The 25,693-nt window shown below is 27.0% G+C and overlaps 1 protein-coding gene across 1 annotated transcript; it reads right to left on the bottom strand.

Moving 5' to 3' along the window:
- Positions 1–839: 839 nt before the first annotated feature.
- LOC113375227 (ATP-binding cassette sub-family G member 1-like) lies at positions 840–23,783 on the bottom strand. Its single transcript, XM_026615173.1, has 10 exons — positions 23,688–23,783; positions 13,815–13,932; positions 11,289–11,478; positions 7,950–8,095; positions 3,830–4,068; positions 2,416–2,642; positions 2,172–2,340; positions 2,002–2,102; positions 1,774–1,929; positions 840–1,237 (listed from the first exon to the last, which is right to left on the bottom strand). Exons 1-10 carry the CDS (start codon positions 23,761–23,763, stop codon positions 842–844), a joined length of 1,818 nt encoding a protein of 605 aa, XP_026470958.1. The 5' UTR covers positions 23,764–23,783; the 3' UTR covers positions 840–841.
- Positions 23,784–25,693: the final 1,910 nt, after the last annotated feature.

Genomic DNA, 25,693 nt, shown 5'->3' with positions numbered 1-25,693 from the left:
ATAAAAGTATTTAAAAATTTATATAATACAAAAATAAAATTAATCCATCTGATAACCATTGCTTGAAATAGTCCATATACAGATTGAACACAGTTAATAATGATATTAGTTAATACTAAATATGATTGTAATTATCGATTCTTAATTATTAAATGCTAGATATTTCCAATGGTAAAACACTTATTTCTTAAATTAGACATTTAAAATTTTGAATAATGCGACGGCCAAGATTTCTAGCAGAACAAACCCGTTTTTTTCAATAATTAAATTAATTATTTATTAAGATGTAAGTAAAATGCAAATAAATCGTAACTTATTTCTCATCTTTCCAAATAAATACGTTGATTCTTATCAGAATGTAGTTAGAAATATTTGCATCGCTTTTGGGCTGTAAATATGTTATATAAAATTATTCAAAATATTTTTAAAATTTAGGTAGTATAATTATACTATACAACAAAAAATTAACGTAATATTTTAAAATTATATTTCATTATTCTATTTAACGTCATACATCTAATTGCAGAATCTTACAAGAATCTTTCTATATTTTATAAAGAATTGCACAGCATTTTCTATGTTTATAGCTTATAACTAAAATAAACCAACTTATCATCAAACTTTGTATTTTTTTTCACAGAATTGTTATTTTGTTTAAAATTACTTCATATACTTTTCTAGGTAGTAAAAATATATAAATAAAATGAATTTAACAGACAACTTAAATATAAATTGCAATAATCTAAGATAACTTAATCTATATCTCACAGCATCCAACTCCAAACGTTCATAAAAAAATCCTAAACACAAAATCAAGCTATATGAGGTCATGTCTCGCTTTTTACTTTCGTCTAAGTACTTTTGCTATATAATTTAAAATCTTATTAGAAAATTCAGTTGTCAATCTAAATCTCAATGCCGAAAACGCAATTATTTTGAAAAATACTGCAAATGAAGCTAGTCCTATGACTTGAACATAGAAAACACTTTGCTCCATTCCAAGGTCTCTTAAAAACAATTTTGGGTTTCGATAATGGCAATAATCAGCGTTGTTTGAACAAGATAATATAGGTCTGTCATTGTAAACATTTGTTGTTAGTCCGACGATGGCAAATCTTAAGAATGACATGTTCATTATCGTGGTCATCAGGGGGCCCACTGCTTGTCCGTAGCCCATGCCGTAGACGCACAGGGCTAGCAAAGGTGCTACGGTCGATGGTGCAACTATGGAGCCATTCTAGAAATAGACAAGAATAATATAATTATTTTACATATGAACATATTAAATACACCGATAACTCCATTTTTAGAAATGCTCGTTAAGATCGTAGATAGATTGCAATGTTACGAAAGAACCACTTCTTAAATAGAACATTAATCAAAGTGAGTACCTATTAAAACACTTTAAAAATCTTTCCGCTGACAGTATTGTTTTTTCATATCTTCACAGATTCGTAAATCAAACAAATTACTTTTAAGCATCTGTTTATTGAATGATCATTGTCACCATCTTAATAACCAAGATGCAATTTTAGTTGCAATAGTATAATTTCTTCGAGTAAGAATATTCTTACTTGTCAGACGTTTGCAATACCTCAAATTTCATAAAAATAAAAAATTAAAATAAAAATAATAATGGCAAGTATCCAGAATAATGCTCCTCAAAATCTTTGCAAAGTGATAAATATTATTGATCGAGCAACCCAATATTGAAAAAATAAACGTCGTATTTTTATTTTATTTTTAATTTAATTAACGTCGTAGATACTTTACCGTTATTTTGAATATTGATCCAACGGTCAAACCAATGCTTTCGGAGCAAATGCTAATCAGGAGACAAAACGCAAAGAACCAGCCAAATCTACTAACTTCTATCGGTTGGTTTGTCATGAAATAAGTTATAGCTGCAAATAGAGCAGTCATTGGTATCTGCAGAAAAAAAACAAATGAATTATTTGTTATATAGCATTATATTTAACATATATAATAAATTCTAATTACCAAGGTTGGTAAAGTGGCAACAGATAGAGATGCATAAAAGGATTTCAAACCGTACCAACGATTGAAATATTCACGTTTGAGCAATTTTATTTCCATTGGAACTGAAAACCAATTATTTTATTTAATACCATTATGTATTAAATTCTGCAATTGAAATATTTATTACTTACATAATAAAACTGGTACCATAATGTATGTGTAAAGATAAAATACCATAACACATATATAAAATTTGAAATTAACAAATATCATATTAGCATCTTGGCCGATATCGAAAAATATTCCACCGATTAGAACGGCCGATATAATATGATGGATTAGTTGGATCCACAGCGACGTCTGCAAAATTAATTAAAAATGAAGTCAACAAAACAAATAAAATAATTTATATAATAATATTAATTTTATACTCACAGTATTTCTAGAGATCTGTATCAATCGTCTCTTGAGAAGAACTCTAAATTGGGTATTAAATGTCGAATAAAAATCTATTTCAAAGTTTTCTGTTTTATTTGATCTTGAAATCATGTCTGAAACTTCAATGGAATTATCATTATGTTCAATTTCTGATTGTTTTCCGTTTGCAATAGCTCGAGACATAGTTTTGATGTTTTCCTTGTCCAAATGAAGAACTTCGATTACTGTAATAATTAAAATGCACGATTAATCAAATTTTAAAAACCTTGTAAAATTCATTAAAATTAAAACTTGAAATAAATTTGAAACCAACTTTTAAAACAAAATTATTTTATTAGAGTTTTTATAAAATATCATATATGTTTATATAAAAGAAGAATATCTATAAATCCTAGTCCCATTAATTAACAAAAACCCTAAATCAAAGTGGCCTTTAGATAAGTTGCACGAATTTATAGATATGTGTAAATAATCGACTTAATCAATAAAAATTGACATTTTATAAAAATTTATAAAAAGGTTGATTTAAACCATAATGATTATAATTGTAAAACAATTTATTACGAAAAAATTTTTATTTGGTTTTTATTAACTTCCCGTAGGGTAAGTTATTGTAATGGGCCGAAAATCGAAATTGAAAATTTTTACATTTCTCGACGTTTTGAAGGTTTCTGAACATTTTGGCATACCTCAGAAAAAAATTAATGTGTGTGTATGTATGCATGTATGGATACAATTTTTTGTCCACGTTTTCGTGCGCACGGATCAACCGATTTGAATCGAGTTTTTGAGTGAACGGAGCATCCGATTTGAATGATCTAAAAAACATTCAATTAGTAATGATTGGGAAAAGTGATTATTTATTTTTGGCAATGGCAGGCCCAGCCATTTCGAAGATACAGAGCTAAATGTGCAAAAAATGGCAGTTTTTGAAAGAACTAAGCGTCCAATTTAAATGATTCAAAGAACTTTCAGCTTGTTTTAACAAAATAATTGATTTTGGAAAAAAAATTGTATCATTTTTTTTTTTTAGTTTTTTTTTGTATATCGAAAACATTTCAGATTTTATTTTTAATTCTGACTAAAGTTCTAATATACTTTAAACAAATAGTTTTAACTTTGCAATTCAGTTTATATAATTCTTATAAATATTAGACAATGTTACAATATTTATAATAATCTATTTGAAAACATTCAGTATTCCTCGAACATTTCGTTACGGTACGGGAAGTTCCAGCAATTTGCCTTAAGGCACGATGACATACACCCCACTAGTTTATCATCATATTGGCTATTAAACAGGCAGTTACAAAATTACCAATATTCAATTTGCATTGTAGAAATGCCATAGAGTAAAATAATTGAAAATGATAGTATGAATTTCATGAATAATCTATCTTTTCTAATTTACCGAAATCTGCAGGATTGTGAGTGATAGGACATTGGAGGTTAACATTGCTCATAAAGGGCACCAATCTTGAGGGAGATCCTTGATACACACAGTAACCGTCTGCTACCACATATAGACGGTTGAAAAAGCTCAAAAGGGAAGCGGTGGGCTGATGTATGGTGCAAATAATTGTCCGGCCCTGGCCAGCCAGCATGCGCAGTAGGTTCACCATATTTTTGATGGCTACTATGTCTAAACCACTATAAAGGATACAAGAATTTATCAAAATTATTCAGAGTTTCATTATTTGGTAATTATTTGAGATTAGAGAATTAATTATTGCAAATAGTTTGAAATATGCATTCTGACGATAAATATTAAACAAATGAGGTTGTCCCATAAATGATAGCAACTAAGCAAATATGATCGTAATCATAACATATTTTAACTTAGAAGAGTATAAAAATTCAGTTAATTAAATACTATACATATAAATTTTCTCTGACACATTTTTGGGGTACCTAATTTAAGTATATATTATATTTTTTTTAATTTTGGATATCTAATTTCAGCATATAATTAACTTATGGATTTTTTTTAACAAATTTTTAGAGTATCTTCTCGTTTAGTTTATTTTTTTTTTCGAAACGAATATTTAAATATCTGATTTCATTCATTCATGGATTGATGGATATTTTTGTAACGCATTTCTGGTGTACCTTATTAACTTCCCGAAGGAGAAGTTTATGTTTTCATCAAAAAATTCGATTCGCTAATATTATGTTTTCTCGACGTTTCAAGCCATTCTGAATCGAATGAGACCAAATTTGGAAAAAGTATGTGTGAGCAGATTTTTTGCCGTAAATTGATGTTTGACAAAAGCGCCTGAACCGATTTCAAAAATTTAAAAGCCAATCAATGTATTTTGATATGAATTATCTTTTCTTTGTAATTTGAAAAAAAGTGTTAAACTTTTCGCCCACATTTAAACTCATACTACAAAAACTGTTCGAAAGATATTAGTTGGGAGTGATACTGATTAGTTTTAGGTGAAAATCTACCGAGCCGTTTTCTTGTAATTAACTGTTGAAAAATAAATTTAGGCCGAATTTTGTGGAACTTTTTTTGGCGATATATATCATAGTATTATAGAACTTACTGAAATATTACGGCCTTACAACAAGTAGTTTGATTTTTAAAATTCATCAAAGTTTGAGAAAATAAGTAGTTTTTTTGACGTTTGTTAAAATTAAAATTAGACAATTTACTTGATAAAACGATAGAGTACTTGGTCATAATGAACATACTAAACCATTCAAGTCCTACGGAAACTGGTTCAACTATAAAAATTATTGATTTGTGAAAATTTCCGTCTAGAAAATGCTCTGAGTTAACGTGTTCGTTCCTTTTCAATTATGTCTAATAAATGCACACGGAAAATTTATAATCACTTTTAAATTAATTTATTTTTTATTGATTAAGTCGATTATCTACACATATCGGGAAGTTCATGAAACTTGCCTCAAGGCAAAATACCAATACCATTTAATTTTAGTATATAAATTCCTCAAAATAAACTTTATTCAAACTCAAATCAAACTTTATTTTATTGAAAATATATGAATGACAAAGGTAGAGAGTTTATTATAATAAAATATAACAGGTATATATAAGTAAATATTATAATTATATAAAATAATTAATTTTGTCACTAAAACTTGGTAAAAAAACTAACTTGGTTAGTGCAAGAAAAAATTACGGATTATAATAATCAAGCTATAAAATCTTTTATTAGATTTTTTTAAAGAAATTAACAGTAACAAAATGTAATTATAGTTGTTTGCATTGAAGGCGATTTTAAAATATATATGACAAGTATTTAGTTTTAATTAATTAATTTGTAATGGAAATGAAATTGACAACAAATTAAACTATCAATAAGAGGTCTATGCATTTTAATTTAATTAATTTGTTAATAAAATAAAGCAAGGATGTCCTTTCGAATTGTTGCATTCCCACATCCGCAAATTCAAGGTGAATGCATATATATTAGAATTAATATAAGATGAATATTAATTCAGAAATAAAAACAAAGTATATTTCCACATCCAAAATCAATAAGTTTTTATTCGATGTTTTTATGAATGTCAAAATATGATATCACCTCTTGATACCACATCCTATTCCTTAATTAATTATGCAACAAATAAAAATTACTGAATGGAGCATGGTTTTTCAGTAATTCCATCTTTTATATGTATTAGAATTATTGGTTTCAAATGCAATAATTAACATTATCCAATTATGCAATAAAGTAATTATGCCTTATTACGCGTTGTTCGTGGATAAAAAACAAAATTAAATGGCATGTTAATTGGATTTGTAAATAAAACCGGTAAAATAGCAAATCTCGTAATAAAGTTGTCAAAGAATTAACGTAAGTGTGTAATTTTATATAAATGAGACAAAAGACAATTAGAATATTGCGTTAGAGATGCCTCGTAAATTTCCATGGAAAATAGTGCTTTACGTTAATTACCGTAAAGTAGACTATTTCAATTGTTCTTTATGTGCAAAAGTAACGTCACAAATAAATAATTATGAATGACTATGAGCTAAATAAATAATTGAAAATTTAAACAAACTACATTTTAGCATAAATAAATATATTATATTGCTTTAAATATGTAAAAAAGCTTATATCATCCTCTTATTCTTCAATAGATTTTCTCGTTAAAAAAAATTCACCTACTTGGTATTGGTATTTTGCTTTGAGGCAAGTTACATGAACTTATATATATATATAAATAAATATATATATATATATATATATAAGTATGTATGTAAATAATCGACTTAATCAATACAAAATAAATTAATGTAAGAGTGATTAAAAGTATTCGGAGTGGATTTATTACACATAATTGAAAACGAACGAACACGTTAACTTAAAGTATATTCTAAAAGCTAATTTTCAAAAATCAATATTTTTCATATTTGAACCAGTTTCCGTAGAACTTTAATGGTTGAGTATATTCATTAAGAGTACTCTATCGTTATACCAAGTAAATTGTGTGATTTTAATTTTAACAAACGTCAGAAAAACTACTCATTTTCTCAAACCCGATGATTTTTTAAAATTAAACTACTTGTTTAGGGCCGTAATATTTCAGTAAGTTCTAGAAGACCATGATATATATCACCAAAAAAAGTGCCATAAAATCTGCTTAATTTTTTTTTCAACAACGAATTACAAACAAACGGCTCGGTAGATTTTCACCTAAAACTAATCAGTATCAATCCCAACTGATATCTTTCGAACAGTTTTTGATTTTTTAAAATCGATTCGGTAGTATGAGCTTAAATGTGGATGAAAAGTTTAACACTTTTTTTTCAAATTACAAAAAAACGGCTTGGCTGATCGTCGCACAAAATTGACAAACAATAATCCTGATTGAGATACATCAAATGGCTTTTAAATTTCTGAAATCGGTTCAAGCGTTTTTGAGCAAACGTCGATGAAAGGTCAAATTTTGACAAATGGCAAAACACGATACTAATTTTTACAAACTTTGAAGAATGTTTAAAATGAAACGACTTGTCGTAGGGCCGTAATATTTTAGTATGATCTATAAGACTATGACTACTAAAAAAAAACATAAAAATCGTCGAAAAAAATTTTTTAATACTTTATTACAAGAAAACGGCCAGGCCGATCTTTAGCAAAAACTATTCAGCACGATTTTAAACCAATATCTTTCGAACACTTTGAATTTTCAAAATCGATTCAGAATTGCGAGCTAAAACGTAGACGAAAAATTTTTCACATTTCTGCGATTTACAAAGAAACGGCTTGGCTGATCGTCGAGCAAATTTAAACGCTAGTCCTCATCGAGATACATCGAATGGCTTTTAAATTTTTGAAATCGGTCCAGCCGTTTTTGAGAAAACGTCGATTTACGGCAAACAATTTGTTCACACACACACACACATACGTTTTTCAAATTTGGTCTTATTCGATTCAGAATGACTTGAAACGTCGAGAAAACAAGAAATTAGCGAATCGGATTTTTTGATGAAAACATAAACTTCTCCTTCGGGATGTTAATAAATAAAATAATCTACGTTCGTTTCTACTTACGTCGTTGGTTCGTCTAAGAATATAACAGGCGGGTTGCTGACCAACTCTAAGGCCACGGACAATCTTTTCCTCTGCCCGCCCGATAAATTTTCAGACCTGGTGTTCATGCAAGATTTCAAGCCCAAGGACGATGTCACCTCGTGCACCTGTCGCGAACAAGATAATATGATATTAAGACAAAAGGACATATAAAAAGATATAAATAAACAAATAAAGATATACGATATTTGCACTTGTGCTGTGTTCAGTAAATTTTATTCATTATTTTGGAAAAACTGTCCTGAAAATGTAATATATATATAAACAATTTAAAAACTGTAATTTTGAGATATCCCTACAATTTAAAAATTCATATTCAATCACTATTTATAATTTTAGATATTCATTCTATTTACAATTTAAACATCAGCTAAGTTAATTTAAACTAGTTGGTATTGGTATTTAGCCTTGAGGCAAGTTACATGAACTTCCTGATATGTGTAAATAATCAACTTAAACAATAAAAAATAAATTAATTTATGAGTGGATTTATTACACATAATTGAAAACGAACGAACACGTTAATTCGGAGTATTTTCAAAAAGCAACTTTTCAAAAATCAACAATTATTATATTTGAACCAGTTTCCGTAGGATTTTAATTCAGGTTTAGTATGTTTATTAAGACCAAGTACTATATTGTTATACCAAGTAAATTGTCTAATTTTAATTTTAGCTAACGTCAAAAAAACTACTCATTTTCTCAAACTTTGATGAATTTTTAAAATTAAACTACTTGTCGTAAGGCTAAGTAAGTTCTATACGACCATGATATATATCGCTAAAAAATTCCATAAAAATTGGCTTAATTTTTTTTTTCAACAGTTAATTACAAGAAAACGGCTCGGTAGATTTTCACCTAAAACTAATCAGTACCATTCCCAACTAATATCTTTCGAACAGTTTTTAAAATCGGTTCGGTAGGATGAGCTTAAATGTGAACGAAAAGTTTAACACTTTTTTTCAAATTACAAAGAAACGGCTTGGCAGATCGCAGCACAAAACTGACAAACGATAGTCCTCATCGAAATATATCAAATGGCTTTTAAATTTCTGAAATCAGTTCAGGCGCTTTTGAGAAAACGTCGATGAAAGGTCTAATTTAGACAAATGCCAAAAAACGGTTTTTGAATTTTCATAATCGGTTCAGATTTGCGGGCTAAAACGTGGATGAAAAAAATTTCACTTTTCTGCTATTTATAAAGAAACGTCTTGGCCGATCGAAACTGACAAATGATAGTCCTCGTCGAGATACATCGAATGGTTTTTAAATTTTTTAAATCGGCCCAGCAGTTTTCGAGAAAACGTCGATTTACGGCAATAAATCTGTTCACATACAAACACACACACACACACACACACATACTTTTTCCAAATTTGGTCTCATTCGATTCGGGATGGCTTGAAACGTCGAGAAAACATAAAATTAGCGAATCGGATTTTTTGATGAAAACATAAACTTCTCCTTCGGGAAGTTAATTAATCAGGTAATTTTCTTAGTTAATCCGAAATTATACTACAAATTTTATTATTGGTGATTTTCAGAAAGTAAAAATGTATTATTGTTCCTATAAATATGTAACTATAAATATATAATAAACTATAAATTGATTTTTGGCTATAAATTTTAATATCATTACTTTTGAAATTTTGATGAAGTATATTGTTTGTATATGTATATATTAATGTTTATATATATATATATATATATATATATATATATATATATATATATATATATATATATGTGTGTGTGTGTGTGTATATATATATACTTGTTCCTCTTCCTCTATTTTAAATTATAGATTTACGAAGGCCAAATATTTTCCTAAAACGTTATGTAAATGTATAAAAAGCTCAATTGTTTATTCGAAGACTTTGGAAATTTCCTTTCATCCAATATTCAGACACGTTTTGCATTTTTTCAATGTTTTCAATAGCCAAAATAGTTCATCAATCACCGAACAAAAAATATTGCTATTTAATTTAAATGAATTAAGTTAGATGCTGTCATAATGAGATTTTGACTAGTGATAAATATTTATTTTTATGATTCATAATCTTTCCGGCCACGCGTATTTTGTTCAGAAACAGGTCTCCGAAATCATTGTTTAATTTGCAAACAGGTTGGAAATGTGCATATGAGCAAACCAAACCCAAATAAAGAATTTCAGTTATGAGAATTTAGAATCAACACACCATCTTTGACAAATATAAACAACATAAAAAACTACTTATATTATACGACCAATTAAATTTAGTCTATGCGGTTCTATATATTTGAATGATAGTAGTTTTATAAATATAAAACTATTCAAAAGAATGATATAGTTTCATGTATTTCTATTAGCATTTTAACGATTTTGTCCGATAATACTAACCAAAGTTCACTTGGAATGTCAAGAGCGTATTAAAAAAAAACGAACTTGATATCAATACAAAAAGAATTTCGTAAATTTGTTTTTGTGTGAATAGCACCTAAAATTGTGCAAAACTATTGCTGAATTCACATTGAAGTTTGGGTGAAAAAGATCAATGAAAAGAACTTTCCAATCGCCTTGCAATAATTGATTCAGAAATTTGATAATTTAATTATATAAAATACTATTATTGAATATTCCAATTATATACAACACTTAAATCAGATTAAATAGATCAATTATTTAAGACATTTTTATTTAAGATCAGGTTTATGAAAATATTGATGAGGAGTGAATTTTTAATAAAGAAACTTAAACATATTAGTTCTTTAAAAATATAAAAAAAAGTTTTTGAACACATTGGAACATTTGTATTAGATTGTAAGGCAGTGAATGATATGGAATTCTTATATATTATAAGATTATTTATATTTTTATTAAAAAGTCTATTATTTTTTCAATCTTCTTAGTGACTACTACATATAAGAGCCTTGGCTTTAAAAGCACGAAGTTCCAGTTCAAATCCTGTCTCGGATATAGATCTAATTATAAATGTGAAAATAGCTTTTCGGGGCTACAAAATATCAATAATATGATTACAAATAAGAAAATAAAATATACTTCAATTCGAAAGAAAAGTTATTGTTAGTTGCTATAGTTCTGATCGCTGACCTAGATTTAATTAATTTTCCAATACTAAAATTTTACTACATTTTTCTTATGAGATATGATTGATTTGCCAACAGACACACAATAATATTTCAAAATCGTGTTAGTATCAAATTACTTTTTAAGAATTGCCCATTGCGGTTTTTGCGTCGGGTAACATTTCTGACAAATGTCGAACCGGCGAAGAATTCGGAATTTCTCAAGAGACTCACCACAGCCGCTTTGTCTTTTTCATCCACTGAATGTCCAAGTTTCAGTTCGACTGCTATTTCCATAGATTCTCGAACTGTGAGTCGTGGCTGTAACAGATCGTCCTGCATTATGTAACTGGACATTTTCCGGAAACGTTTCATTTCCCTTGCGACTCCGTTTGTTCGGATGCATCCTGTTGATCCTGATGTACTAGGAAAAGAAATGAGGATCATTAGAAATTTATCTGTATATTTTAGAAGAAAATGTAAATAATAATATAAATAAGTTGCAGATAATGCACCAGATTAAAAAAAAAAGAATATAATATATAGTTTATTATAGAATTCCATACAATTTTTCATGTTTTGAGTTTGAGTCACATACTCCAGCTTAAAAAATTTGAAATTTTTAATCGTTTTAATCTTATAAGTCACTGACAAGGTTATTCTATTTTGAGTCGATTTCCTTAATTTAGATAATTTGAATTTTTATCAACAAAAATGCAGAAAAGAGTGATCTATTAATTTCCTTCGAGGATATCTACTATTAAATAAAATTTAGAAGTATTATTAGTGAACAATAAGCATTTCTTTCTAAATAATTTCGAATTTTTGTCAAGAAAATTGACGCAAAAACGAATAATTTGCATTGATTTTGCCTTAAAAAAAAATATTAGGAAATTTGAATTTTAATTTCCTTTAAAAATATTTAATTTTAAAATATATATTTTAAAAAGTCAGTAAACAAGGACCACTACTTTCTGTATACATTTCTTTGATTTAGAATTTAGATGATTTGATTCCCTATCTATCAAAGAAATCGATTCAGAAATAAATGAGAATTTTTTTTTAAGTTTTCAAATTTTATTTTCTTCTACGGAAATCATTCATTTTCCTGTTATATTGAGTATTTACTGGGAGCATGTAGTTCGAAGTCAATACATAAAAATTGAATAGGTCGTTCAAGAACAAAGATCAATTGAAAGTCTTTAAAATAATTTATTGAAATTATCAGAAATCACATTCCAATAAAAACCTTGTATCTTATATATTCATCTCATTTTTATATCCATCTATAAAGATAAACATAAACTCTTTTACAACGCAGACAATATCTATTTTGCTTTTAAGTATACATCCTGAATCATTATTTATTATTACCTATTATTTCTGGTTAAAACGAAGTTCATTGCCAATAATGTTCAAATAAGCTATAAAATTGAAAAAAATGATGTCTAACAAGTTCGTGATTTACGATGTGATCAAATCTTTTTATGTTCTAAAACGAGTTCCAAATCTGTGTACCTTATATATAAATGCAAATATATAAAATTGTTGATAATTTGTAAACAAGTTTATGTCGACTGCAAAACAATAAAATAATCAAAATAAATGCGTGTGGTAAATGCAGATCAAAATGTCAAATTTTGTTTAATTAAATATGGAACACTTAATTTTTTATTACATTTGAATTTTTTATTATTTCAAACTGTTAATTAATTATTTACAGTAGCTGGATATTTAAATTAAATATTTATGACCATTTCGTACCTCATAATTTAAGGTTATGACTTTTATTTCTATAGTATGCAACATTAACTTAGTTTTATTAGTTTAAGATGCTAATTTCTTCATAAATTCTCTATTTATATTTATTGCAGAATAATAAAATAATTGGACCGTTGAATTTTATTGCAATCTACATGGATTGTTAAATTTTATCTTGATTTTAAAATCCTATCTAAAATTTGGAGTTAATTTTTCTATTTATTGCGATATGAAATTTTAAATATATAATTTAAAAATAATAGTGTAATTTTTGCAAAAATGTACTTATGAAATTTTTATTTCGCATTGGTAAATATCGTTAAAACTCTTCAAAATTAAAGATAAAGCATTGAATCTGTTTACCATCTGGTTTACCCTTTCAACCTAGCCTATGAGGTAAAAAGGGACAAATAACAAATTTTAAAAAAATAGCTAATAAACTTATTTCTATACTAAGTAATTAATTGGGAATTTCACTGATTACTACTTTACTACATCTTTCTGCTTTTACTTGTTAGTTTTTCTCCCCTGGACAAAATAAATTTAGCTTATTTCCAACAAACAATAACAAATCAAATATGCAATTTCCGATTCATTTGACGTACAATAATGATTGTAAATCGAATTATTAATTGAATTGAAAAAATAAATTAACCGCGGGCGGTATCATGAATATTCATGATCGCTTGAAGAATACTTATTTATTCCACACAAAGTTCAATCGTTATATTCGGATAGTGTTTTAAAAAAAAATCAGGTCAAATGTTAAATAAGATTTTTTTTATTCCGGAAGATAATTATGTGAATTATGTGTAAAATTGGTTTGTTGGAGTAAAGTCTATGTACAATATTAATGACATTTGGAGTTCGTTAGAAAAGTTGATATGATAATTAGAGAGAAAATTATTCAATGCAATACGATTTTGTTGATTAAATATCAATTTAAATTACTTAAATAATTTTTATATAAGTTACTAATAAAACTGCTAAATTTCTTACATTAATCCACTAAGAATATTGACCAATGTTGTCTTTCCGGCTCCGGAAGGACCAAGGACTGCGGTCACTTCACCAGCACGAAAGCTTCCACTTACACCTTTGAGAATATTTCGTCTTCCTGGTGGCAAAATAACAATTTTAATAAAAATCATTAAAATTCATCATGAAAAGTTCATACAGAAAAGGAGAAATTATTTGTTTGAATTCCAAAATCTTATTATTACTAAAAAAATGTAGATACATTGATATGATTTTAGGAAATAGAGGTATAGTCTCATTGAAGATCTTCGACCAAGCAATATTAGATCCCTGATAGAAAATGTGGATCGAAAATATATCACAATGACTTATAAAATTTAATTATTTTGATTTCGCCGTTTGATATATTTATAAAACTAGTGGTGTATGGCATCTTTCCTTGAGGTAAGTTGATAGAACTTTCCGTACCGTAATGAAATATTGATTGAATATTAAATTTTTAAATAGATTATCATAAGTACTGTAACTTTGTTCATTATTCGTATTTTATAGACAAAATATAAGAAATCATGAATTGGACGATGACGTTTATACATGTTTGTATGATAAGTGATTAAACAAAACTCAATCAATCGGATTTAAAATAAAGGAAATATTTATAAGAATTATATATACTGAATTGCAAAGTTAAAATTATTTATTTGAAGTATATAAACGATGTTTAGAACTTCAACTGGAATTAGAATTGATATCCAAATTTTAATCTGCACGGATCAACCGATTCGAATGGTTCAAAAAACATTCGATTCCTATTAATAGGGAGATGTGCTGATTAGTTTTTGGCAAAGGCAGGGCCAGCAGTTACGGAGATAAAGAGCAAAGAGTGCAGAAAATAGAAATTGAGTTTTTGAGAGAACGGAGTATCCGATTTGAATGATCTACAAAACATTCAATTAGTAATGATTGGGAAAAATGGTTATTAGTTTTTGGCAAAGGTAGGCCCAGCCATTTCAAAGATACGAAGCTAAATGTGAAAAAAATGGCAGTTTTTGAAAGAACTAAGGGGCCGATTTAAATAATTCAAAGAACTTTCTGCTTGTTTTAGCAAAATAACGGTACGGAAAGTTCCAGCAATTTTCCTTAAGGCACGATGCCATACACCCCAATAGTTTTTTTTTTAAATCATTCATATCGGATGCTATTTCTCTCAAAAACTGCATTTTTTGCACATTTAGCTTAGTATCTCCGAAACGGCTGGATTTGCCATTACCAAAAGCTAATCAGCACATCTTCCTATCAATAAAAATCGATTCATTTTTGATTTTTTCAAATCGGTTTATCAATACGCCTGAAATAGTCTACATAAAATTGTCTCCACTCAAACACACACATCCATTTTTTTAGCTATGCCAAAATTGAAATGTTTAGAAACCTCTGAAACGTAAAAATATGTAAAAATTATCCTAGGGGAAGTTAAAAAATGTATCTATATTAAACAAAATCAATAAATTAATTATATAAAATAACTTTATTATTAAGATTCAAAATGCTTCTGTAACATTAGAGTGAGTTGTTGACATTGTTCGCACTAATAAAAATAAATTAACTCGCTGATGAATAGTTTTATTTATCAACTTACGAATGCTTCAAATATGCAAAAAAGGTTTTAGTGGTGAAATATGATAATGTATAATAATAAAAATGTAGTTGAAAGTTTGTCTATTTCCGCAATTAAAATTTAATTCGTTAACAACACAATAATATAAAATTCAACTTTTTAGTTCTATTAATTATTTTTTATTTATTTTTCTATGTTTAGCTTGATTTGTTCTTGATCTTACATCTAACTTGATAATTTTGATAAGATCTGGCCAGAGACTGGTATAGTGAGGATATTAAATTAAAAAAAAATCATTACCAAATTTTAGTGGCACTTTATTTTCATTGATAGTTTATATGTCAAACATATTGGTGATAGCAAAAATAATTATACAACGTATTGTCGCAATGATGTATATTAGATATATATTCATTTATATACCAACATATGAAATTTGAAATGAAAATGATAATTATGAAATAAATATTCTCTTAATATCATTAACAAAATTTCAATATCTTGATATTTCAAACAATCTATTACACGCGCAGGGTTTAATTATTCCAAGGTGAAAACCGAAATCAGTATAATTTATTAATTTTTCCACAAGATATTTGCATCCAAAGACAAATTGCGTACTCTTGGAAAGTGTTGCAAATATGTTAAAATGCAAAAACAACATCATTACAACATTTCGCCGTCCTCGAAGTTCACATGGCACATTCTTGATACTGGTTTGCATTTTACGATCGTTCTTCCTTCACCTTAACATTACTTAACATTGCCTTTACCATTGATTGCAATTGTTAATGAAGTAGTAAATCACCAATCATTAAAATTATAGACAAAATATAATGATAAATAAGATATAAAATAATATTTAAATTTGTGTACAAACTTTATTATACAACATTTATATGATGTGTTTTTTTATGATGTTTTTCCAACTTGAATACTAATTAATTATAATTATTGTGCAATAAAACATAAAATACAAATTTATTTATATTATTAACTAAGCTAGATAGATATACATATAATCAAAATTTTTAGTAACTATAAACACATTAATTGAAACTAGTTGGTATTGTTATTTTGCCTTGGGCAAGTTACATGAACTTCCCGATATGTTTAAACAATCGACTTAATCAATAAAAAATAATAAGTATATGATGAAAATTCATAAGTGATTAAAAGTATTCCGAGTGGATTTATTACACATAATTGAAAACGAACGAACACAGAGTATTTTCTAAAAGCAAATTTTCAAAAATCAACAATTTTTATAATTGAACCAGTTTCCGTAGGACTTTAATGGTTTAGTATGTTTATTTAGACCAAGTACTCTATCGTTATATCAAGTAAATCGTCTAATTTTAATTTTAGCATACGTCCAAAAAAAACTACTCAATTTCTCAAACTTTGATGAATTTTTAGGATTAAACTACTTATCGTAAGGCCCTAATATTTCAGTAAGTTCTAAATTGATTTCAGTAAGATTCGGTAGTATGAGCTTAAATGTGGACAGAAAGTTTGACACTTTTTTCAAATTACAAAGAAACGGATTGACAGATCGTTGCACAGAACTGACAAACGATAGTTCTCATTGAGATGATGTATCTCAATGACTTTTAAATTTTTGAAATCGGTCCAGTCGTTTTTGTGAAAACGTCGATTTACGGCAAAAAATCTATTCACATACTCGCATACATATACACACAAATACTTTTTCCAAATTTGTTCGCATTCGATTCAGAATGGTTTGAAACGTCGAGAAAACATAAAATTAACGAATAGGATTTTTTTATGAAAACATGAACTTCTTCAGGGAGTTAAAAATGCTCATATGAAAGCAAAGCATCGAAACCGAAATTTCATGTCATATTTAAACTTAGTATCCATAAGAGAAAAAAACCGCACAATCCTTATGTAGTTTCGGGTAAATACTACTTCTTATTTAGTTTACTAAATATATGATTATTAATTTTTTTTTTCTTTAAAGCTCCTGAATCTGTGTTTTTTTTTTAATTTTTTAAGGATCATTATTTTGCAAGAATATCGGGTTGCGGAAACACGACATTATGCAACGGAACCAATTTGATTCAAAAGAGTGAAAGTTCTTCATTATAAAACTTGCACCGGAGCGAACATTATTGTACTTAAATTGCAGTACTTTGTTATAATCATTCGAGGAAAATTTTTGATTATACACAAGTAAATATTATAATAATAATGCCAATTATATTATAATATAATTTCAATATTAAAACAATTAAAGATATTGTTTTTGTTTATTATTTATGTAAATTAATTACCAACCATCAAATTTATATAGTTTTGGAATATAATGTTGTCGTCCAAGGAAAACAGAACTACTGTTAAATAGTAGAAAATGCTAATACCAAAAAAATGTATCTAAGTCTGCACATATATTTTTATACACATGTATCCTAATATAGCTTACCATATCATCTCCATTATACAGAATAAATTACAATAATCTATTATTTCAATAATACAATATAATCAAGATGAAAACAATTAAATAGGTATAAAAAATCGAACAATTTATTAAAGACGTAACACGTTTGCACCTGTTATTATTAATTAATACATGATTAATCAAAAGTTGACAATTCAGCAAAAAACTAGAATGGCAATGGACAAAAGCACGTGTAAGGAAAATTGATTGCAGATCGTATTTATGAAAACATTTCCTTCTGTTTTGCTGCATCATATTAATAAATTAATTATTAATTAACATATGTATATATAAATATAGCAGGATATTAATATAGATTTTATGCATATTTTTCTGACTGAAACAAGAAAGCTTTGAGACTGGATGTGTCTTGTCCATAAAATGCATATCGAAATCACATTCTTTATGACTTCAGACATTTTTTGATTTGAATCTTAAATAATATTAGATTAGTGAATGAAAATAAAAGTGCAAAGCCATTCAAAAATATGTTCTTGTCAATCTAGCTTGAAGCTTTAGCATTGATTACATTTTTGTCTAAAAAACAAAAAATTCCTTTCTATCATCTTTCTGTCCAAGGAAAGCGTCCTTGGCATATTATTGAGATGCTCCATTTATTTCTAATCAAATATGAATCATTTGTAAGTATAAACATCGTTGCAAAAATGTAAAAACAAACTAAAACTAGAACATTGATGACTGCGATAAAGAATTGATGACATTTCAATTTAAATTAACAAATCAAACGTAAATTGCTTGTTAGAGTATATGTAATAAGATATATTAACAATAACAATAGGGGTAACATAGTGATAAAGATTTTCTATTGCCATTTCACACCACAGTGCCTTAAATGAGCTATTTGCAATTGGAAACATATTTTTGTTCTATATTTTCAAATAAAAATTGATATCACTACTGCATGGTATCAGGCTATCCAGAGCGGCGGTTCAAACTCACTCCATACAATATAATACATACATATCCATACAGACATATAATCCATTATGTATACATATAATACTTGAGTTTATATGAAGAAAGGTTTTTGAGTAAATCAAATTAAATAAAATTAAAGGGGACGTTCATTAATCATGTGAGGTTTTTAAGAGGAGGGGGGTTTTACAAAAGATCACAAAATATCACGTGGGGGAGGGAGGGGTAGAGTAAGATATCACATGAATTTGTATTTTAACAATTTTTTAAAAAAAAAATCAAACATTTTTAAAATAAATCTAAAATTTCACAGTTTTTTCACGTAACTAAAAATACTCGTGATGTTTTGTGAGGGAGGGGGAGGGGCTAATTTTGATCAGTGCTCACGTGATTAATGAACGCCTCCAAAGCTTATTCCGAAATTGAAATGAAAAAGTATGCACACGAACCGTAATTTCTAAGTGAGTTACATATTCACCATTAAATCTGTCACAATATAGTATAAATTTCATTCTAATGAATATTTGGAATAAACCACTGAATAAAAAATATGATGAGGTTTTAATTAATTTTGCTTTCTTATTTACTTGCCACACATTTGATGACTCAGCTTATCGTTAGAAAATTTTAATGTTCAAAAAAACCAAATTGGTGCGAATAAAAACATTCATTGCTACAATGTATCACATAATAAATCGGCAGAAGGCACGCAATATAATAATAAAACAGTGCTGCATTAGATTAATATTTAAATTAAAATTTTAATAAAACAAAAGGTGCAAATTATCAAAATAGTGTAAGGTAAGCTTTTATATTAAATCACATTAATTATAAAATGTCATTTTTAAGGTAATTTTTTACCTACATCAATAGATTTTGCTAATCCGATTATGAATTCCGATTACCGAATTCTCACATGTGTAAACGATACGTTCTCTGACACAAAACAAAATTCTTCTACATTACAGTAGTCTTAACCTGAATTATCCGTGTAAAAAATGTGTTAAAAAAATACTAGCCGAGATTAGAATCTTTATGGAGGTGAGATATTTATGATTGTAAACTTTCTCGCACTTTGCGACCTATTGTTGAGAGTACACTGACCCATTTCTTTCGTGTCAATTGCTCATCTCCGCTATGATGTCGTAGAAAATAATAGATCTAGATGATTTTATACGAATATGAAACTAGTGGTGCATGGCATCGTGCCTTAAGGTAAATTGCCGGAACTTCCCGTACCAAAATTTAATTTTTTCGAAAAACCTTTGAAATTGATTGAAAACTTTGCAAAAAAATGATTTTTTGGAGAATTTTTAAAATTAAAAAAATGACTTTTTTGAAAAATTGGGATTTTTTGAAAAATGAGATTTTTTTTATATTTCGATTTTTTTTTATATTCGAAACGAAAACAAATGAAAACAAAATTCCTTAAGAATTTATTTATTTTTTCTATTTTTGATTTTTTCTAGTAACCTCACTATAAAAAGTTGCATCACTAGATGTATTTCTTGCATTTTTTTAATTTATTTATTTGAACAACAATCATAACTAGTGTTCAAAAATCTATTTTACTGGCATGCATCTTAACTTAATTCTATTGTTCTAAAGAGAGCAACTTAATGGTCGACCACTCTTATTTTTCTGTATAATTTGAGACATATTTCTCTAATAGTTTAGGCGTTTATAAAAATATTTATATTATTTACAATGTTAATTTTCTTAAAAAAAATTTCATACTTTTCTTCATACAGAATAATAGATCAAGAAAGAGAGAATAATAGATCAAGAAAGAATATATGCCAAAAAATAAAATAGACTATTTCTCTCTTCAATTTATAGCCATTCTTGATGAATATAGTTCTAAAAACGTTAAACTTAAAAATTTTATGTTTCAATAGTTCAATTTAATTTTTTTATTTAATTAATTAATTAATATATATATATATATATATATATATATATATGTGTGTATATATAAACAATATTTAGAGCTATTATTTATACAATTTATACTTTTATTTTATGCTTGCCAATCAGAAACTCATATTTTTTATTAGCTTTCTTAGAATAAAATTACAACTCATTTATCATAGAATTACAATGCATTATTCTGCATGTATTATATCATAAAAAATATGAGAAATAATCTTTTTTTATATACTGATTTTTTTATTTACTTTCTTTATACTCCTGTTGTATTTACATCTTTTGATTTGATTACACATTTAGACCTACTTCACATTTCAATCTCAAAATTAGTTAGTTTTTTTTCGAAAAGACAGGTTGTAATTTATAGAATAAAAAAAATAAAAAAATATTGCATATTTTTTAAAAGTACCTTTATCGTTTTTACAGATACTTCGATTCAATACTATTGGCATGGTTTTATAAAGCTTTTTCTGTTTGTGAACTATTTTTGTTCGAAACTCGATGTCAGCAAATAAATAAGCAATCAAACAATAACTCAGAGGTCGACATCAAATATTCATAAGTTCAAAACAATTATAAGAATTTGATACTATCATTATTCATTGAATATTTTATAATCATTATCTCAATCATCACATTATGTGAAATTAGCAAATTTGCCCCAGATGTCATCAATTCTAAGATAGAGTCTGATGTATTTCAATGTTATGACAATGACACAAATTTTATGCAAAATGATAAAAAATAATATTTTGTTATTAGAAATCATGAACAACGAAGCAGATAATGCAAAATCAATAGATCAATAGATTTGGTAGAATTGTTCTGCAAATAGAATTTTTTCTAATTGTACATAATTAGCATATTTTCAAAAAATCGTATGTAAACATATTTGTCGTTGTTATGTGAAGATTTTGTGGAATCAACAGTTGAATTAGGTAGAAAATCCTATCGAAAATCGTTTAATAATTCAAGTTTCAAGATCTCTTGACCAATTTACCAATTACCTTTAACAATTAACTCAGATTTTTATTATTAAATTCAAATAAATTATATTTTGTTAAAAATTTCAATGATTATATTAATATCAATTAAATAGTATGTCCAATCACTCGTTTTGTATTATTGTAAATAAAGTGATTGATGTTTACGAAATATCTTTTATTTTTGATTCAATAATAATTATGTAAACACATCTAATTTAATCGAAATTATGAGTAAAAAAAAATATTTTTACGAAATTTATCAAATAAATTTTGTAAGTTGAAAAAGTCAAAGAACGAAAGTGCAAGCAGATATGCATTTGATGCAATGAAAGAGTATTATTAAATACCAAAAAAATATATAATTTATATATTTTTGTCTAAATGTTATAAACTGGTTAAGTTTTGTTTAAGGAATATTACTTCATTAGCCTTTTGTAATTTTTTTTAAAATCCTAAAGAATAATTAAAGTCATTTTATCAATCACGATTCAACCACTTTGTTTTCGAATAATAGGTGAAAAATGTATAAATTTTTGAAAAATTAATGAATTAAGTATAAACTTGAATTATATCTGATATTTAAATTAATTAATTTTTGCAAAATCATTACTTATTTGCAATGTTATAGGTTTTGTTATTGACACAAATGTTATGAACTAGAAGATTTTAATTTTTTAATAAATTATTTTGATCGTATTATTTTTCTTAAATTGAAACAAAAATTCATGTATATTGTATTGACAAAAAATTACTTTGTCAATTATTTTTTACATTTTTCTAATCCCTGCAATTTAAATTCAAGTAAATTTCCACTAATAAATATAATAGAATAGAAGTTGATAATATTAACGCTTGTTTATATATTATTATTAATTATTCAGTTCATATACTTTTTGCTATTTTTAATTGAAGGACTTCCACTATGCAATTATCCTTTTCAAGACCACATAGTTAATCACAGATGACTGAATGTTTATAAAGTCGATAGATTTATGAACACATAAGAAAAATATTGAAACTAGTGATTAATGGCATCGTGCCTTAAAGCAAATTGTTGGAACTTCCCGTATCATATTGAAATAATCGAAAAATATTAAATGTTTTCAAATAGATTATTATAAATACTGTACCTTATATATGTTTACGGCAAAGAAAATACACAAAATTTAATCAATCAAATTTAAAATCAAGGGCATTATCTAATATTTGTAGGATCATATAAACGGAATTGCAAAATTAAAATTATTTATTTGAAGTATATAAGTGAGCTTTAGCTATAGTAAAAATTAAAATTGGATTTATTTTCGATACTCAAAAAATTTTTTTTTCGAAAAAAAATAAAAAAAATCCCAAAAGCAATCGTTTCGTCAACACAAACAAAAATTTGTATAATTCAAATCGGATGCTTAGTTCTCTCAAAAACTGCCACTTTTTGCACAATTAGCTCGGTATCTCCAAAACGGCTCGACATGCCTTTGCCAAAAACTAATCAGCACATATCTCTATTTTGTTTGTATTGTTTTTTGAATCATTTAAATCGGTCAAAAAATTGTATCCATACATACATACACACATTCATTTTTTCTGAGGTATGCCAAAATGTTCAGAAACCTTCAAAACGTGAAGAAATTTTAAAATTTTCAATTTCGATTTTTGAACGATTACAATTACTTACCCTACTGAAAGTCAATAATTAACTATTATTGATGTAATGATATGATGATATAATTAACTAGTTGATGTTGTCAATCATAAAAAACTCTGAATTTTATAGAAAAATATTTTTAGCATAAACCTAATATGATTAGAATTTTCTTAAAAATCAACATAACGATAAAAATTATCTGTTATCAGTCTCAAACTTAAAATAATCTTTAATCTGAGAAAATCAAAACAATTAAGGCGTTTTTTCACTAAACCACGTGTCTAATTATCCAAATATTGATTAGATAAAATCTCACCTTGTTTCCTATCACTAACAGAGTACGTTAAATTTTCAAAATCCATATCCACAGTGTGTCGTCCTGTCAATCTCATTAAAGTACTCAAATCATTATCCTGAACACTCTCAGTCTTCATGTCAATGATACTCATTTTGAAGTCACTTTTATATTCACTCACTTAAAATTTGTAAATTTTTTAAAAATCCCAAAAAAGCACGTTTTATTAATTTTTTTTAAACCGCAACGTATCGTATTTTCATGGCGTCATTAGATAATTGTCGTTTATCTATGGTAGATAATAATTATCTATTTAAGATAAAGTTTTCCCGGTTGTGTCACATGGGATAGTTTTGTGTTTGGATGCCAAAAGATCACTGACTGAAAACATAAATGTTTGGGCGACTTGAGTAGTAATATACTACAATGTGCGACCAGTTGGATTCGAACGAACGCTTCCACGGATTGTACTCCAAAAACAGACTTTGCCAACCTTTTTTCGAATTAATATAAACAGGTATAATCAAATAAGAATTTTTTTTTTAAACTGAATTTTCTTATTTATTTAAGTAATCAGTACATAATGATAACACTGCAACATGCCTCGTGTCTTTTTGTAATCAGTTATAAGTATTTTATGATATATATATATATATATATATATATATATACAAAAAGTTCAACGCTATTTTCAAATTCAAAGAAACGACTCGGCAGATCGTCGCACAAAACTGACAAACGATAGTCCTCATTGAGATACATCAAATGGATGAAATCGGTTCAGACGTTTTTGAGCAAACGTCGATGAAAGGCCTAATTTTGACAAATGCTAAAAAAAACGATACCAATGCAAACTTTCAAGAATTTTCAAAATTAAACGACTAGTCGTAGGGCTGTAATATTTTAGTATGATCTATTTTAGTAAGACTATAGTATCTATTGTCAAAAAAAAACATAAATTTTTTTAACGGCCCGACCGATCTTTACCAAAGACTAATCAGGTCGATTCCCAACCAATATCTTTTGATCTGAATCTTTAATTTTTCAAACAGAATTGCGGGCTAAAACGTGGACAAAACATTTTTCACTTTTCTGCTATTTATAAAGAAACGGCTGTGCTGATCGTCGTGCTAAACTGATTAGCTCTAGTCCTCATCGAGATACATCGAATGGCTTCTAAATTTTTTAAATCGGTCCAGTCGTTTTTGAGAAAGTGTCGATTTACGGCAAAAAATGTGTTCACGTACACGCACACACACATACTTTTTCCAAATTTGGTCTCATTCGATGAAAACTTAATAAAATATATAATAAACTTCTTCGGGAAGTTAATTAAACGATTTTAGAGAAGAAAAATGTCTTTTTTGTCGAACGTTTCGGGTCCTGATTTGACCCATCTTCAGCGCTACATTTTAAAATCTGCTATATACAAATTATTTCTCTAAATCATCTAACTATATTTTATAAAATTCTGAATGAAATATAAGCAAATAAACATCTTGGAAAGTTATTTCATAATATATCCAACTATTGCAATTAAGCCAAATCGGCATGACGATGCATAATTTTTCATCAATAAACTAACATTGTGCGAATTCTAAACTTTAAGAACTCGAAGTTCTTAGTATTATAATTTTGCACAATTGACATTGTGAACAAATTCTCGTTCAGAAATGTAATATAATGGATTTATTGTGTGAGAGAAATTAGAAATTTTAATTCTGTATTCAATCTTGTTTTTTATGATTATATTTTATTGTTATCTGACTCTTACAATCGTAGAGTAAATATGGCACGTATATGATTACTAGTTAATAAGGACACAATTTAGAAAAAAAGTAGTCGTAAATCGAGTTCGTTTGTTCAATGGTTGTTTCAAGTTTTTTACCTATTTTTGAACATATTTTACAAAATATATTCAAATTTGGATCGAAAATGTTTTTACATTTTTAAAGTTTTTAAACAATAACGCAAAAATGATACCCCTAAATTCTATTTTTTGTTTGTTTCAAACTTTATTTAATTTT

The sequence above is a fragment of the Ctenocephalides felis genome, unplaced genomic scaffold (assembly GCF_003426905.1).
Source record: "Ctenocephalides felis isolate EL2017-DRISC unplaced genomic scaffold, ASM342690v1 CF-g0.4_SCAFFOLD_00845, whole genome shotgun sequence".
NCBI lineage: Eukaryota > Metazoa > Arthropoda > Insecta > Siphonaptera > Pulicidae > Ctenocephalides > Ctenocephalides felis.
The sequence above is the reverse complement of the archived record's forward strand: the minus strand, read 5'-3'. Positions and strand labels throughout refer to the sequence as shown.

Coding starts and splice junctions, on each gene's coding strand:
- LOC113375227 (XM_026615173.1), bottom strand. CDS start 23,763: ATGAGATTGACAGGACGACACACTGTGGATATGGATTTTGAAAATTTA. Junction 4,069..7,949: donor TTCTTAGACGAACCAACGAC/GTAAGTAGAAAC, acceptor TATCCTTTATAG/TGGTTTAGACATAGTAGCCA. Junction 2,643..3,829: donor TCACAATCCTGCAGATTTCG/GTAAATTAGAAA, acceptor TAATTATTACAG/TAATCGAAGTTCTTCATTTG.